The sequence below is a fragment of the Cherax quadricarinatus genome, chromosome 44 (genome assembly GCF_038502225.1).
Source record: "Cherax quadricarinatus isolate ZL_2023a chromosome 44, ASM3850222v1, whole genome shotgun sequence".
NCBI lineage: Eukaryota > Metazoa > Arthropoda > Malacostraca > Decapoda > Parastacidae > Cherax > Cherax quadricarinatus.
In genome coordinates this window covers 17649985-17668613 of record NC_091335.1, presented here as the reverse complement: position 1 = coordinate 17668613, position 18629 = coordinate 17649985, and the positions used below count along the sequence as shown (strand labels likewise).

General features: G+C 38.6%; 1 protein-coding gene across 2 annotated transcripts in view; it reads left to right on the top strand.

Annotated features, from left to right (window-relative positions):
- uex (metal transporter uex) overlaps positions 1-18629 on the top strand; it is a 428924-nt gene that overhangs the window by 379069 nt on the left and 31226 nt on the right. The window contains exon 15 of one of the 2 annotated variants that reach the window (XM_070094154.1): positions 5844-5901. The exons of the other annotated variant lie outside the window; for it this stretch is intronic. Coding sequence (XP_069950255.1) covers positions 5844-5864 — 21 coding nt within the window. The 3' untranslated portion in view covers positions 5865-5901. The remainder of the gene's footprint in view (positions 1-5843; positions 5902-18629) is intronic. 2 annotated transcript variants of the gene reach the window in all.

Below are 18629 nucleotides of genomic sequence, written 5' to 3'. Positions count from 1 at the left end.
ATCATGTCTCTGTCTCCTTTAGATGTAAATAAGTTGGAGGGTAATCTGATTGTGATGTCATCACACTTTTGGAAAGATGGCAAATGTGTTTTCTTCTTTGGGTTGTAACAAGAAAAGTTTTTTTTAACTTGGTATAGTTCTAGTTTTCAGTTGTTGCCTTGTTTCTTGGCTCTGGTTAGTTAGTGGTAAACCTCTGTATTTTCTCTATATTATGTGTGGTCTTGTGCTGTATACTCAGAGATTGATCTCAGTATGTGGTGAAGTGTGACTTTGAGTCTTTGTTTAAATTTATGAAATTCAACTTTGTTTGCTAGTGTAGTTGATGCTGCTGACTGAAGAACCTCAATGTCAGTGAGCTATACTGCTTAACTTTCTTGGGTTATCCTGGTTATTAACCCTCAAGGGTTACTAATCTGAATGAAGTCATTGTCTTCTAGGGTACTATTTCCTATAGGTCAACCTCCAACATTTTGCCACAATTTGTTTTAATATACAATAGTATATGGGATAAAGATAGAAATGTTAAAAGCAGGTGGGGATATAGTTTTGGAGTGGTTGGTGCAATTATTTAATAAATGTATGGAAGAGGGTAAGGTACCTAGGGATTGGCAGAGAGCATGCATGGTTCCTTTGTATAAAGGCAAAGGGGACAAAAGAGAGTGCAAAAATTATAGGGGAATAAGCCTGTTGAGTATACGTGGTAAAGTGTATGGTAGAGTTATTATTGAAAGAAGAGTAAGATGGAGAATAGGATAGCAGATGAGCAAGGAGGCTTTAGGAAAGGTAGGGGGTGTGTGGACCAGGTGTTTACAGTGAAACATATAAGTGAACAGTATTTAGATAAGGCTAAAGAGGTCTTTGTGGCATTTATGGATTTGGAAAAGGCGTATGACAGGGTGGATAGGGGGGCAATGTGGCAGATGTTGCAGGTGTATGGTGTAGGAGGTAGGTTACTGAAAGCAGTGAAGAGTTTTTACGAGGATAGTGAGGCTCAAGTTAGAGTATGTAGGAAAGAGGGAAATTATTTCCCAGTAAAAGTAGGCCTTAGACAAGGATGTGTGATGTCACCGTGGTTGTTTAATATATTTATAGATGGGGTTGTAAGAGAAGTAAATGCGAGGGTCTTGGCAAGAGGCTTGGAGTTAAAAGATAAAGAATCACACATAAAGTGGGAGTTGTCACAGTTGCTCTTTGCTGATGACACTGTGCTCTTGGGAGATTCTGAAGAGAAGTTGCAGAGATTGGTGGATGAATTTGGTAGGGTGTGCAAAAGAAGAAAATTAAAAGTGAATACAGGAAAGAGTAAGGTAATGAGGATAACAAAAAGATTAGGTGATGAAAGATTGGATATCAGATTAGAGGGAGAGAGTATGGAGGAGGTGAATGTATTCAGATATTTGGGAGTGGACGTGTCAGCGGATGGGTCTATGAAACATGAGGTGAATCATAGAATTGATGAGGGGAAAAGGGTGAGTGGTGCACTTAGGAGTCTGTGGAGGCAAAGAACTTTGTCCTTGGAGGCAGAGGGGAATGTATGAGAGTATAGTTTTTACCAACGCTCTTATATGGGTGTGAAGCATGGGTGATGAATGTTGCAGCAAGGAGAAGGCTGGAGGCAGTGGAGATGTCATGTCTGAGGGCAATGTGTGGTGCGAATATAATGCAGAGAATTCGTAGTTTGGAAGTTAGGAGGAGGTGCGGGATTACCAAAACTGTTGTCCAGAGGGCTGAGGAAGGGTTGTTAAGGTGGTTCAGACATGTAGAGAGAATGGAGCGAAACAGAGCGACTTCAAGAGTGTATCAGTCTGTAGTGGAAGGAAGGCGGGGTAGGGGTCGGCCTAGGAAAGGTTGGAGGGAGGGGGTAAAGGAGGTTTTGTGTGCGAGGGGCTTGGACTTCCAGCAGGCATGCGTGAGCGTGTTTGATAGGAGTGAATGGAGACAAATGGTTTTTAATACTTGACGTGCTGTTGGAGTGTGAGCAAAGTAACATTTATGAAGGGGTTCAGGGAAACCGGCAGGCCGGACTTGAGTCCTGGAGATGGAAAGTACAGTGCCTGCACTCTGAAGGAGGGGTGATAAGATAAAATAAGATTTCGTTCGGATTTTTAACCCCGGGGGGTTAGCCACCCAGGATAACCCAAGAAAGTCAGTGCGTCATCGAGGACTGTCTAACTTATTTCCATTGGGGTCCTTAATCTTGTCCCCCAGGATGCGATCCACACCAGTCGACTAACACCCAGGTACCTATTTGCTGCTAGGTGAACAGGACAACAGGTGTAAGGAAACGTGTCGAAATGTTTCCACCCGCCGGGAATCGAACCCGGGCCCTTCGTGTGTGAAGTGGGAGCTTTAGCCACCAGGCCACCGGGTGTTAATGTTGCAGTTTAAAAACTGTAGTGTAAAGCACCCTTCTGGCAAGACAGTGATGGAGTGAATGATGGTGAAAGTTTTTCTTTTTCGGGCCACCCTGCCTTGGTGGGAATCGGCCAGTGTGATAATAAATAATAAATAAATAGTATATCTTATTCATTTGTTGACCCTATATTTTGAGACATTAGAACATTAAAGTATTGTACTGGGCACTATCCTGACTTGCATATTTTCTTGATTTTTAGGGTAGGAAAATTTAAAAATAAACAGAATAAAAAAATGGTTTTGACACTAGTAAAATAATGCTGTGGTGCTGAGAGTAACAAGGAAATGTTCACATCTGTCTGAGTGATAGTCACTGTGCATGCCATTGCAGGAGTAGTATATTCTTTCCACTACTGGTATGGTACAGTCACAGTGGTTTGCTTCACTTTATATCCACCCTTTTAGGTTTGACTTTTTTTTTTTTTCATGCATTGCTTGGAGGTAGGACTGTCTTAGATATGTTGGCAACACCAGGTAATTACTGCAGAGTGCATAGATTTTGATACACAATGTTACCCTGTTACCCAGCAGGCAATAAAACAAATACTGTTACCTGGTGGAGGTGAGACTATAGAATATAACAGAAACCAGAGAATTGACAGAATGATGTAGGGAAAAGATACTTGTCAAGGGATGTGGAATATCCATCTTAAAAGAACTATAATTTTCAACCAGAAGTGCAAAGGCACAGTTTACAGGGAAATAGATTAACCCTTAAACTGTCCAAACGTAGATCTACGTTCACGTGCGTAGCGCTCCAACCTTTATTTTTCCCATTTGAAAGCATGTAAAAAAAAAAGTAGATGTACATTCGGAGCCCCCCGCACGTGGACATACATCTACGTTTGGACAGTTTAAGGGTTAAAGACACTTTGTTGGAGAATCCATGGTTCAGTCATTAGTGTAAGCAGACAAAATCCAGGATCCCAAAAGATGGAAGCAATACAGAATGAACCTAAGTCCCAGGAATAGGAAAGTTAACAGAAAAGTCAGAAGTAATGGAAAAAAAAATTGAAATCGGCATAAACAAAGAAATTCAGAAACAAAGCTTCTTTACAGTCACATTAGAAGGAAAATGACAATAAAGGATCAGGTGAAAATACTGAGAAAAGTTGGGAACCTTCGCAAGGAGGTTTGCAACAAGCTCAGCAGAAATTAATGTTGGCCAGTAAGAGAGATAAAAGTGAATAAACAAAATACAGCTACAGTTATTTAGCAGTGAAATGACCAGCGAGAAAGTTAGAGGAGGCCTTATGAAATCTGATATTTGTACATCAAAGGCACCGGAACCAAATGCAACATCACCATGAATACTAAGAGAAATAGTCAAAATTCTTTGTAAGCCACTAGAACTAATCTCTAACATATCATTAGCAACAGATGAATGAAAGATGTAATACTTAAGAAAGGCGAGATTCAGAAAGTTTGAATTAAAGACCAGGGTCCCTAATGAATGCAGTGTATAGATTGCTGGAAAAGCTTATGAACCTTGTGGAGATGTAACATTAACAGAGGTCATTCAGAGAGAAATGGTTGGAGTGCATATTCTGAGACTAGGAAGGCTTTTGATGCACCCCATAGAATACTTTTAGTTAAGTAGAAAAAACAAAAGAAATCAGTCACCATAAGGTATGAGGCATCAGGATGGAAGTGTTTATAATGGGGTTCCTTAAGGATCACTTTTTGGACCTTACTTGGCAGGACGGTAGTACCTCCCTGGGTGGTTGCTGTCTACCAGCCTATTACCTAGGATTCAGGAACCTGTCCACACAAAAAAATTGGCCAAAATGCTTCATTTCGTATGTACCTGGCTTCTTGAATATATGTCTCTAAAACTGACCCCTCACCTAATAAAACAGTGAATTTTGAGAAGGTGCAAGACTGGTGCTTGAATGATAAAGAATGTGAAAATTAGGTTTTATGTCTCTGGTAGAATGAAGAACAACTGGAGATATGACCACCATGTACAAAATACTACAATGATGGAGAGAGTAAACAAGGTTAATGTCCTTGCTAGGGATGTATCAACAACAACAAAAAGTGAATAGTTGGAAATTACACAGCCAAATGAATGTCATGGATAACAGGAATCATTTCATTAACATAAATGAGCAGTAAAAATGTGGAATGAACTTAGCAGCAGCACTACATAATACCTCAAACTATTTCTTATATTCAACAGGTATAATAGTTTTACTAATGTTGTTTGATTCCTTTTAGAAGCATATATCAATCTACCAGACCTATATATATTGGATAATTTTTTTTTTTATACTGTATTCTACAGATTTGCAAACATTTAATGATCAAAACTAAATTTAGTTCACATAAACTAGAGTCTGGCTGTTACCATCAAGCTTATTTTCTTTTCTTGTTTAACCATTTCCATCTCTGTACCTTTATCCTGTTATAATTCTCAGATACAACTTTTCAGTTAATTATTTATGTTAAGTGTTCTCTTATGTAACTTGAAGCTGAACTGTCCTTAGCACGATGCAGTTTGAATGCTCTTAAAATTAAGTTTTATCAAGTTGACAACAAAAGCTTCTGAATAGTGGCATAATTTTGCTGATTGTATTGTTGTTGTTTATTGCTTTTTGTGTTGTTTTCACTCTGTGAACATATTAAAATAGAACCAATACACAAATTTTCAGATCTGCTAACTTCAGCTGCCTGTGAGAGTGACCTGTTTGATAGTGTTCTCGAAGTCAGTTATTTAAATCTTGGAGGTGCTTAGTGATATGTATCATGAACTGTTTTAAATTATTATTATAATATTCACACTCCATGGGGAAGTGGAGAAGACTTCTTCCATAAGCCACGACCAAAATATAAGGGGCTAGGTAACCCCTTCTCCTGTATACATTACTAAGTGTTAAAAGAAGAAAAACTTTACATTTCTTTTTTGGGTCACCCTGCCTTGGTGGGAGTCAGCCAGTGTGTTAAAAAAAAAAACATTCAGTGTGCTGAACCTACTATATGTTATAGGCACTTCATTTTGTTAATATGCTGAAAATAATTTAGGATGTTGTATTCAGCATTATGGTGGTTTTGAAAGTTTTCTTTGTGGATATAAAATGAATGTTAAATACAAACTTATTTATTAGTTACTATTGAAATAATTAAATTATTAATAAAGATTTTGTGAAATTAAATAATTAAACCAAAAGTTTATGATGAAATATCACTGTAAAAAAGTCCAATGTATATATAGTAGTTGCACCAATATTTAAATAAGAGCCATGTTTAGTCTGATTATAAACATCTTATAATTCGTATTAATTTACAGAATCTAGAGCTTGGCTTGTCTGCACATTTTGGTTACTCTAATTTTAATTAATATTTTATCATTACAATTAATGCTAAATTATATGGTGTTGGTGCTGTAATTAATGCCTTTTGTTGACATACCCATCTTGTTTTTTCAGTTAACAACAGTAGCTTGCTAGCTGCTAGATGACCCCTAAAGTTATAATGTATCCCAAGGTATTGGAAACACGGTGGTTGGTTCTTAAGTGTTCTTGTAAACCATGTGTATTTGTATATGGATGGATTTGTGTGTAAAGTGCTTTGCTCTGCTTATCCATACTCAAATTCATTAACAATGCTATCTATCAATTTGTAAAAAGTAGCAAAAGCTTGCACTGCATATGTTAAGTTGCTTTATTGTTTCGATAATATCGGCAAATATTATCCATAGAGTAAGGGAATTTAATTTTGATTGTTATTCTTATGTAAGTCTTTATTTTCCCTTGACTAACAGCTTGGTAAAATATTTGTGGCTCGTTAACTAATACCTTATATTTCATTTGAGTAGTTTATCAGTATTATGAGGTGGGTTAGAATTCTTCCCTTTGCAGTGTGCAGAGAAATTCAATACCTTTATTTACTAAGTCAAATATCTTAATTAAAATTCTTAAACTAAACTCCTTGGAGTGATGGCAAGGAGATTATGTACAATGTGTGTTTACATAAGTATTTTTTACTAAGATGACATTTATACTCTGTTACACTCACGGTAAACAAAAACAAAAAATTCACATATGCTGTGATCTTCCATTCTTTTATGGGCATCACTGGTAAACCAATAGAAGGCCTTGGTTTTATTGCCAGAAGTTGCAGTTAGTGTGTCATCATATGACATAAGACCCACGTCAGAAAACACCTGCCCTGGTTTCTGGTGAATAAAGTACAACTAGCACCAGCATAATTCTGTCACCTCGAGAGAATCCATTGACTACTGCATCATATTTTTTGTCAGTATTAATGTAACCTTCAGCATTTCAATACCAATATAAACTTGAACATTAAACCTAGAAATTTTGCCATGTTATTTCCTGTAATGTTTTGGTATCTTAAGAGTTACCCCCCCTCCCCTCACTCTCTTCTTCTCCTATCCCTGCTAAGTATTAAAACGTTTGTACATGTGTCAAGAGAACATCTGTGTCCTTGCCATAGCATCATGATGTACCTGAGCTCAATAGTGAATCCACACATCAACCATGAATTAGAGATTAGTTTCTACTTAAACTCCCTGCCAGTCTTAAGATTTCATTTGGATTATTAATCCAGAGGCTTAGTAACTTAGGATAACCCAGTGAAGCTATATCATTAGACTGGCTTATTCCAGTGTGATCTTTAATCCTCTTCCCCCTAAGATGCAACCTACATTAGTCAACTAATGCCCAAATACCTACTTATTGCTAGGTAAATGGGCAAGCCTAACATTTCTACTCATCCAGGGAGTGCTTCCTGGGCTCTCAGTGTGTGTTTATATTGTGTCTATTACTCCTAGTTTATTGCCATGATTCAGTTATGAGGATAAATAGGTCTGTTTATAGCATATTTGTTGCTATAAAATTTTTTTTAATGTATCATATCTTTATTTTTTTACAACACATATTATTCATACAATATTAAGAAATGCAACTGAAGTACTGTAACGAGTCATAATTATTTTTTCTTAACACATTGGTCGATTCTCACCAAGGCAGGGTGGCCTGAAAAAGAAAAACTTTCATCAAGTGTTTCTTTTTCAGGCAACCCTGCCTTGGTGGGAATCAGCCAATGTGTCAATAATAAAAAAAAAAAAGAAAGGAATGGGTTTTAAATCTGCATACAAAAGTAATGCCTTATGAGACCCCTTCTGCTCTCATAAGCCAATAAAAAGCTGGGATGCACTAAGTACATACAAGCTATTTTATGCTTACAGTAAGCATAAGAAGAGCAGAATGTAAGTGTGGGGGAGGTACGTGAGGCATTACATAGAATGAAAGGGGGTAAAGCAGCTGAAACTGATGGGATCATGACAGAAATGTTAAAAGCAGGGGGGGGATATAGTGTTGGAGTGGTTGGTACTTTTGTTTAATAAATGTATGAAAGATGGGAAGGTACCTAGGGATTGGTGGAGAGCATGCATAGTCCCTTTATATAAAGGGAAAGGGGACAAAAGAGATTGTAAAAATTATAGAGGAATAAGTTTACTGAGTATGTATACCAGGAAAAGTGTACGGTAGGGTCATAATTGAAAGAATTAGAGGCAAGACAGAATGTAGGATTGCGGATGAGCAAGGAGGTTTCAGAGTGGGTAGGGGATGTGTAGATCAAGTGCTTACATTAAAGCATATATGTGAACAGCATTTAGATAAAGGTAGGGAATTTTTTATTGCATTTATGGATTTAGAAAAGGCATATGATAAGAGTGGATAGGGGAGCAATGTGGCAGATGTTGCAAGTATATGGAATAGGTGGTAAGTTACTAAATGCTGTAGAGAGTTTTTATGAGGATAGTGAGGCTCAGGTTAGGGTGTGTAGAAGAGCGGGAGACTACTTCCCGGTAAAAGTAGGTCTTAGACAGGGATGTGTAATGTCACCATGTTTGTTTAATATATTTATAGATGGGGTTGTAAAAGAAGTAAATACTAGGGTGTTCGGGAGAGGGGTGGGATTAAATTATGGGGAATCAAATACAAAATGGGAATTGACACAGTTACATTTTGCTGATGATACTGTGCTTATGGGAGATTTTAAAGAAAAATTGCAAAGGTTAGTGGATGAGTTTGGGAGTGTGTGTAAAGGTGGAAAGTTGAGAGTGAACATAGAAAAGAGTAAGGTGATGAGGGTATCAAATGATTTAAATAAAGAAAAATTGGATATCAAATTGGGGAGGAGGAGTATGGAAGAAGTGAATGTTTTCAGATACGTACTTGGGAGTTGACGTGTCGGTGGATGGATTTATGAAGGATGAGGTTAATCATAGAATTGATGAGGGAAAAACGGCGAGTGGTGCGTTGAGGTATATATGGAGGCAAAGAAGGGAATGTATGAAAGTATAGTAGTACCAACACTCTTATATGGGTGTGAAGCTTGGGTTGTGAATGCAGCAGCGAGGAGGCGGTTGGAGGCAGTGATGTCCTGTCTAAGGGCAATGTGCAGTGTAAATATTATGCAGAAAATTCGGAGTGTGGAAATTAGGAGAAGGTGTGGAGTTAATAAAAGTATTAGTCAGATGGCTGAAGAGGGGTTGTTGAGGTGGTTTGGTCATTTAGAGAGAATGGATCAAAGTAAAATGACATGGAGAGCATTTAAATCTGTAGGAGAAGGAAGGCGGGGTAGGGGTCGTCCTCGAAAAGGTTGGAAGGAAGGGAGGTTTTGTGGGTGAGGGGCTTGGACTTCCAGTAGGTGTGCATGAGCGTGTTCAATAGGAGTGAATGGTATTTGGGACCTGACGATCTGTTGGAGTGTGAGCAGGGTAATATCTAGTGAAGGGATTCAAGGAAACCGGTTATTTTTATATAGCCGGACTCGAGTCCTGGAAATGGGAAGTACAATGCCTGTACTCTAAAGGAGGGGTTTTGGGGTATTAGCAGTTTGGAGGGATATGTTGTGTATCTTTATACGTATATGCTTCTAAACTGTTGTGTTCTGAGCACCTCTGCAAAAACAGTGATTATGTGTGAGTGAGGTGAAAGTGTTGAATGATGAAAGCTTTCTTTTTTGGGTCACCCTGCCTCGGTGGGAGACGGCCAACTTGTTAAAAAAAAAAAAGTAAGCATAAAAAATTAAAGGTTGTTGATGCCCAATTGCTAGCTCACACACTGAGGTCTGGGGTTCAGATCTCCTCTGGTATGGCTGGAAAACACTAGAGATGTGTTTCCATAAGACACCTGCTGTCCCTGTTCACCCATGAGTGTAAAATGGGTACCTAGGTGTTAGTCGACTGGTGTGGGTTTGCATCCTGGGACAAAAAACTGACCTAATTTGCCTGAAATGCTCTGCATAAGTGGCTTTCTATAGAGTAGCATGTCATTGATGTCAGTAAATATTATTATTATCAAAAAAGTGCTAAACCACAAGGGTTATACAGCTTGTAGTAAATAAAGATATTATACAATGGACCCCCAGTTTGCAATATTAATCCATTCCTGAGAGCTCATCGTAAACCAAAATTATCGAAAAGCGAATCAGTTTTTCCCATAAGAAATAATGGAAATCAAATTAATCCGTGCAAGACACACAAAAGTATGAAAAAAAAAATTTTACCACATGAAATATTAAGTTTAATGCACACAAACTGAAGAAGACATGCACAGTTTGTAGTACTCTACTAACAATAGAATACATGACACTTACCTTTAATGAAGATCTGGTGATGATTGATGGGATGGGAGGAGGGGAGTGTGTCGAACTTATTGTTTAGAAGGGGAATCCCCTTCCATTAGGACTTTAGGTAGCAAGTCCTTTTCCGGGGTTACTTCCCTTCTTCTTTTAATGCCACTAGGACCAGCTTGAGAGTCACTGGACCTCTGTCGCACAACAAATCTGTCCATAGAGCTCTGTACCTTCCGTTCCTTTACGGTTTGTCTAAAATGGGCCACAACATTGTCATTGTAATAGTCACCAGCACGGCTTGCAATAGCTGTGTTAGGGTGATTTTCATCCATAAAGGTTTGCAGTTCAACCCACTTTGCACACATTTCCTTAATTTTTAAAGTAGGCACAATGGATTCCACAACTGGCATAGGCTTTTCAGGGTTAGCCCCAAACCCTTCAAAATCTTTCGTAATTTCCTACTAATTCTCACCCTTTTTACCACAGGGTTGGCACTAGAAGCTTTTTTGGGGCCTATGGTGACTTTTTTGCAGAAACAAGCACCAAAAACACTGTGATAATATGGATAATATGGAATGTACCGAATGTATCCTTAGATGCGAGCACACTGGCTGGCTTGTAAACACTGGGTCACATGTGGACACGTCTCGGACAAATCGCGTATACCAATTTTTTTAACAGGAACCGAGGCAAAATTTTTGCGTTAAAATGTATCAAATACCGATGCCATCGCAAACTGGGGGTCCACTGTATTTTTAAATAGTATAAGGGAACTTGCCATTTTACTATACAGTGGACTGCCGATTAACGATCTTTTTTCATTCCAGAAGTATGTTCAGGTACCAGTACTGACCGAATTTGTTCCCATAAGGAATATTGTGAAGTAGATTAGTCCATTTCAGACTCCCAAACATACACGTACAAATGCACTTACATAATTGGTCGCATTTGGAGGTGATCATTAAGCGGGGGTCCACTGTAGTCTTCTGGATGAAATGTGACAAGTTCTTGGAAACTGTTGCTGATTAGTCGGCTGTGGTGCACAAGTTTAACTTTTTTTCAACAAGTCGGCCATCTCCCACCGACGCAGGGTGACCCAAAAACAAAGAAAATACTTTCACCTCACTCGCACATAATCACCGTCTTTTGCAGAGGTGCTCAGATACAACAGCTTAGAAGCCCCTCCAAACTGTCAATATCAAAAACCAACAGCCTGACTAATTAGGCAGTCAACCATAAAGCCTGGTCCACATGGACAGTGATTCTAGGAATAATCGACAGATAAACACTAGGTAGCTAAGTGTGCTTAATTTACCACAAACACTTTGTGTCAAACTGTTTTGGTGGGAAATGGCAAACTTCTCATATTTTTGGTTACACTGTGAGTGGAGAACAGCAGATACACTATTTTTTTTATTTGTAACCTTTCCTTGGTGAGAATCCGTTATATATTGTTTTAATTACATAAATGCCTGGTGCTCCATGGGAAGTGAGATAAGATTTCGTTCGGATTTTTAACCCCGGAGGGTTAGCCACTCGGGATAACCCAAGAGTGTCAGTGCGTCATCGAGGACTGTCTAACTTATTTCCATTGGGGTCCTTAATCTTGTCCCCCAGGATGCGACCCACACCAGTCGACTAACACCCAGGTACCTATTTGCTGCTAGGTGAACAGGACAACAGGTATAAGGAAACATGTTGAAATGTTTCCACCCGCTGGGAATTGAACCCGGGCCCTCCGTGTGTGAAGCGGGAGCTTTAGCCACCAGGCCACCATGAAGTAGATAAGAGCCATTAGCTTTACGTGTTAGTGGCTTATTGTGTGTAGTAAACAAGTTGATATGCTACAGCATATACTCAGTATGTGAGAGATATAAGTAGTTACTGTTTGTTTATCCATCGCATTGCTTAATACAGATTAAAGGTAGGTATAGATATTTGATAGACTGAATTTTTACATGTTTAGAGAATTCAGGTATGGCTTCAGTGCTTTTCTTTATGTATTGTGCTATACTCTTACATGGTGATGGTACCTACAGTGTTCAATTTTTTATGAGTAGTATGTGATGTGCTTTTTGTGTGTAATTACATGTTTACAAATATAGCATTGTAGTTATGAGAGTTGAGCTATGCTTGTGGTGTTCCATAATTATTTTGTTATACTGTCCACATTTTAAGTTTCCATTAGTTGTAAGAAAAATTTTCTCTTGGAGTCAATTTCATTTATCTACTGAATTGACTGTATGTGACGAAATACTTTTTGTAATTTTAATTATGGTCTCTAGTTCTTTTTATTGCTGTTACATTGAAACATCTTGCCTATGTATATTTTCATGTTTTTTTCATCTCCATGATCATCTGTCTCCAAGGAAGAATACACATTTGCCATATTAAATTAAATCACTGCCTTGTCAGATGGATCCTGCCTTTATCATTCCATTTCCTGAGTAAAGAAATTCTTCCTAACATCCCTATAACTCATCTACTTTTTCACTTTCCAACTGTGCCTTCATGTTCCTGACATCACAATTTAGATAACCTTCCAAATGCAACATCACCCTTCCTTCGGAGTGCATGCACTGCCATTCCCACCTCCGGGATTTAGGTCCAGCTAACTGGTTTACTCGAATCCCTCCGTAAATGTTATCTTGCTTGCACTCCAACAGCACATCCATTAAAAACCCACTTTTCTCCATTCACTCCTATCTATCATGCTCATACAAGCCTGTAAAACTCTCAGCCTCTTTAGAACTTCCTCCTTCCAAATGTTTTTAGGACAACCCCTATACCACCTGCTTCCATCCCAGATTTATAGACCGTCTTGTGTTATCCCATCTCTCTTCATCCCCTCTACATGCCCAAACAACCTCTCTGAGTTATATCCTTGGTGACTGCACACTGCCTTTTAATTTCCATGCTCTGATATTGACACCAAACATTGCTCTCCAACATGACATCTACCCTGCCTTTAACCTTTTTCACACTGCAATATTCAAAACCCATATCTCACACCCATAGAAAGGTGTTGATACTATTATACTTTGGTAATTTTTTTTTTTTTTTTTGCATCCATAGATAAACTTTTTTCCACAAATGCCTCAATACACCACCATCATTTCTATGTTATGGATTTATACACTTAATTATCATATCTCTTCAGTTTCTCCCATCTTCCACTGAGGTAATGTTCCACTTTTTTATTCTTAATAATTCACATTTCTTATCTGTAAAATGTTTTTGTTGACTATTTGATGTTTTCCATTCTATAAAGGATTTGAAACCAGATACCATACTTCAGTTGCATATTCTAGTTTTTGTACAGTATAACATGGAGTAAACCTATTTAACCTTTATTTTTTATATTCACTGCAACAGCATTAGACAATGCAGATGGCAGAGGCTAAGGACTCCAGCATTGTTAACATCAGTCAGCACTAATCTAAGTTTGCCATTTGGAGTACCCTCCCCATTATACATAGCAATTTTGATAGCACCACCCACTTATTTTATACATTTAGTATTTCTGAATGGAGTACACTGCATGTACGCACCAGTTGTATACATGCTTATTGACATAACTTGTCCACTGAGTATTTCTAACCTGGCAATTAATGTAAGAGGCTTATGACTCCTCTTTTTATCACAACTACCCTTAGATGCCATTGTAAATGAGAAGCTCAGGAAGAATGTAAACAAACCGAGAGTGAATAGGTGGTGGATGATCAGACAAACGTGTATTAATATGTACTTGTCTGTTAAACATTCTTGCCACAGTACCTTACATTGTATACAAGTTGTTTTCATGTTGGTGCAGTAGAATACATAACAGCAACTCTCATTCTCATGCAACACACCTTTTTGAGAGCAAATGACACTATTTATGAGTGAAGGCATAAGGAATTTTTTTCCTATAGGGGCATCCCCCCTCCCAGAAATACTATACAGTCTCTCCTCACTTAACGACGAAGTTCTGTTCCTGAGACCACATTGTTAAATGAATTCGTCACTAAGTGAGGAGCATACTATAATGGAAGTGGGTTTGTGTCAACCATCTTTGATATTGTTTTAACGTCACCTTTGCACCATTTATAACATTTCTGGTATATTTTTAAATGTTTATACAGTAGTGTACTGTATATTGAAACAAACAGAATAGAGGAAATCAGTTCTAATATACATTATTTAGGTATAAATACTGGTCAGAGCCCATCATAAGTCTGAGGCATCGGTAAATGAGTACGTCGCTAAGTGAGGAGAGGCTGTCTGTGGTGGCGACGCTAGAGAAAATGTTATAGTCATACAGTCCTGCATGACTGCCACACCCCACGTTATATTAATTTATTTTACTACGATTGTATATCTTTAGTTTGTGATGTGAAATGTGTTTCGTATGTAATTTTTAAAAAAACGTCATAGACGGATTAATGAAAATGTCTGTAACATAATATACAACATTCAAAGTGCCCCAGAGCAATTATTATTGCATCTTCAACACTAATGAGACAGTCTTAGTGATTTTAATCTACCTGCATGCCAGCACAGCATGTAAGTTAATTTAGGTACAGGTACACACGAGTACAATTATCAGAGTACGTACAGTGGATCTCTGGTTTTCGTACTTAATCTGTTCCAGAAGGTCAGTCTAAAACTGAAAAGCATGAAAACCGAATTAATATTTCCCATAAGAAATAATATAAGTACAGTGGACCCTCGCCTAGTGATACATTTTAACGCAAAAATTTTGCCTCAGCTAGCGCTAAAAAACTTGCCCAACGCGATTCATTCCATTCGAGACGCATCCACATGTGGCCTGAGCACGCCTCACTTGTCCCGTGGGTGCCAGTGTTTACAAGCCAGCCACCGCGGTCACATCCAAACATACAATCGGAACATTTCATATTATCACAGCGTTTTTAGTGATTGCACCTGCAAAATAAGTCACCATGGGCCCCAAGAAAGCTTCTAGTGCCAACCCTACAGCAAAAAGGGTGAAAATTACTATGGATACTATGGATATGAAGAAAGAGATCATTGCTAAGTATGAAAGTGGAGTGCGTGTCTCCGAGCTGGCCAGGTTGTACACTAAACCCCAATCGACCATCGCTACTATTGTGGCCAAGAAAACGGCAATCAAGGAAGCTGTTCTTGCCAAAGGTGCAACTTTGTTTTTGAAACAGAGATCGCAAGTGATAGAAGATGTTGACTGTTATTGGTGTGGATAAACGAAAAACAGATAGCAGGAGATAGCATCTCTCAAGCGATCATATGTGAAAAGGCTAGGAAGTTGCATGATGATTTAATTAGAAAAATGCCTGCAACTAGTGGTGATGCGAGTGAATTTAAGGCCAGCAAAGGTTGGTTTGAGAGATTTAAGAATCATAGTGGCATACATAGTGTGATAAGGCATGGTGAGGCTGCCAGTTCGGACCAAAAAGCAGCTGAAAAATATGTGAAGGAATTCAAGGAGTACATAGTGAAGAATTGAAACCTGAACAAGTGTTTAATTGTGACAAAACAGCCCTGTTTTGGAAGAAAATGACAAGCAGGACCTACATTACTCAGGAGGAAAAGGCACTCCCAGGACATAAGCCTATGAAAGACAGGCTTACTCTGTTGATGTGTGCAAATGCTAGTGGTGATTGCAAAGTGAAGCCTTTATTGGTGTATCACTCTGAAACTCCCAGAGTGTTCAGGAAAAACAATGTCCTCAAGGCTAATTTGTGTGTGCTGTGGAGGGCAAACAGTAAGGCATGGGTCACTAGAGACCTTTTCTATGACTGGTTACACCATGCATTTGCCCCCATTGTGAAAAATTACCTCCTGGAAAATAAATTGGACCTTAAGTGCCTCCTGGTATTAGACAATGCTCCTGGTCATCCTTCAGACGTGGCAGAGCGACTTTGTGGGGACATGAGCTTCATTAAGGTCAAGTTTTTGCCTCCTAATACCACTCCTCTCCTGCAGCCCATGGACCAGCAGGTCATTGCAAATTTCAAAAAACTCTACACAAAAGCTATGTTTGAAAGGTGCTTTGTAGTGACCTCAGAGACTCAATTGACTCTAAGAGAGTTTTGGAGAGATCACTTTAGCATCCTCAATTGTGTAAACATTATAGTTAAGGCTTGGGAGGAAGTGACTAAGAGGACCTTGAACTCTGCTTGGAAGAAACTGTGGCCAGAATGTGTAGACAAAAGGGATTTTGAAGGATTTGAGGCTAACCCTGAGAAGCCTATGCCAGTTGTGGAATCAATTGTGGCATTGGGGAAGTCCTTGGGGTTGGAGGTTAGTGGGGAGGATATGGAAGAGTTGGTGGAGGAAAACAATGAAGAACTAACCACTGGTGAGCTGCAAGATCATCTTCAACAGCAAGAGGCCAGACCTGAGGAAACTGCTCCGGAGGAAGGGATAGAGAAATTTAAGAAGTTGTCTACTTCAAAGATTAAGGAAATGTGTGCACTGTGGCTTAAAGTGCAAACCATTTTTTGATGACAATCACCCTCACACAGCTATTGCAAGCCATGCTGGTGACTATTACACTGACAATGTTGTGAAACACTTTAGGAATGTCATAAAGGAACGGGAGGTACAGGCCTCTATGGACAGATATGTTGTGCGACAGAGGTCCAGTGACTCTCAAGCTGGTCCTAGTGGCATTAAAAGAAGAAGGGAAGTAACCCTGGAAAAGGACTTGACACCTCAAGTCCTAATGGAAGGGGATTCCCCTTCTAAACATTAACACCATCCACACACTCCCCTCCTCTCATCCCATCAATCATCACCAGATCTTCAATAAAGGTAAGTGTCATGTAATTGTACATGTCTTCTTCAGTTTGTGTGTATTAAAATTAATATTTCATGTGGTAAAATTTATTTTTTCATACTTTGGGGTGTCAGGAACGGATTAATTTGATTTCCATTATTTCTTATAGGGAAAATTAATTCGGCTAACGATAATTTCGCCTAATGCTGAGCTCTCAGGAATGGATTAATATCGTTAGGCGAGGGTCCACTGTACTATTAATCCGTTCCAGACACCCAAAAATATTAATCAAAAATACATTTTTTAAAGAGTAACTGTAGTTTTACATACAGAAAACAATGAGAAATATAAATGACTAATTTTAATGATAAATGAACATTACATACCTTTACTGAAGACTCTTGTTGGCATATTGAAGAAGGCGAGGAGGGGAGAGGGAGTTGAGGTTATTGTTTGGAAGGGATATCCCTTTCCGTAAGGACTTCAGCTATCAAAATCCTCTCTGGGGTTACTTCCCTTCTTTGTTTTTTTTACTGGCACTGGACCCCTGTTGCACTAAAAATGTGTCCAGAGAGCTCTTGTTTCTGGTGTCTCTTAAGATTTGCCTAAAATGGGACATGGTATTGTCACTGAATATGTTGCAGATACAGCTTGTATCAGCTTGATATTTTTCAAGAACAGTGCAACTCATTCCACTTTGCACATATGTTCTTAATCACTGAAGAAGGCACCTTTTCCCCTCTCTCTTCCTCCTCCTCTTAAGCAATTTCCTCAACTGTGGTCTGTTGCTGTTCCAGATGAAGGTCTTGTAGCTCTTCAGTGGTCCAACCCCATGGACTTCCCCAAAGACACAATACATTCCACAACAGGCGTAGGGTCGACAGGGTCAGCCACTTTCGCATTTTTCTACAATTTCATGAACTCTATTGTGTTTTTCACCTTCTTTACCATAGGGCTAGCACCAGGAACTTTCTTTGGGCCCATGGTGGCTTATTTTGCAGTCGCAATCAATAAACAAACACAAAAATTGCGAAATGTTTTGGATGAATGGTCACTCGACCAGTGACAAAGCCAGACTGATGGCTGCATATGATTTTGGGACTGAGGTACAAAATCTGGACCAAAATTTCGCCCCCAAAATTTTTCTAAATCTGAATATGCCGACCGTACAAAAACTGGAGTTCCACTGTATACATGTATATAAAATACGCAATAACAAAGGATATAAACAAACAAGAGTGGCATGCATATGACATTATAGCGAACCAGGAGCCGAATAAACAGATTTTTGCGCATAATTTGGAGTGTCTCCATGGGGAAGTGGAACAATTTTTCCTCTAGTCAGTGCATGTCATGAGAGGAGATGTAAATGCCAGGAGCAAAGGGCTAGTAACCCCTTCTTCTGTATCCTTTACTAATGTTAAAAAAGGAAAATTTGGTTTTTCTTTTTAGGTCACCGTGCCTTGGTGGGATATGGCTGGTTTGTTGAAAAAAAAGAAAAATTGAAATTTCTGTATAAGCAGGGCCCTCCTGTAGTTGGGAAAAAACAGTCTTTTGAAAATCTTTTTTGTAAGTCACTGCCCTACTCTAGAATCTTTTATGATCTTTATTTTTAACTTCTCATAATTTCTGTTCTTTTATAAAGTACCATTCCAGTAACCTCTTTTACACTAAAACTTTCTATATAATTAGTTAAATTGTTAATAAATTATTTGATATAATTTCTTTGTATTCCAAATTAAATTTCCACCATTCCTTTAACCTCCTTTTTGTCAAACCTTTTAAGCTTAAAGTATTTGCAGTTTCCTTAGCTAATACTTTCTGATTTTCTGTTAATATTTTT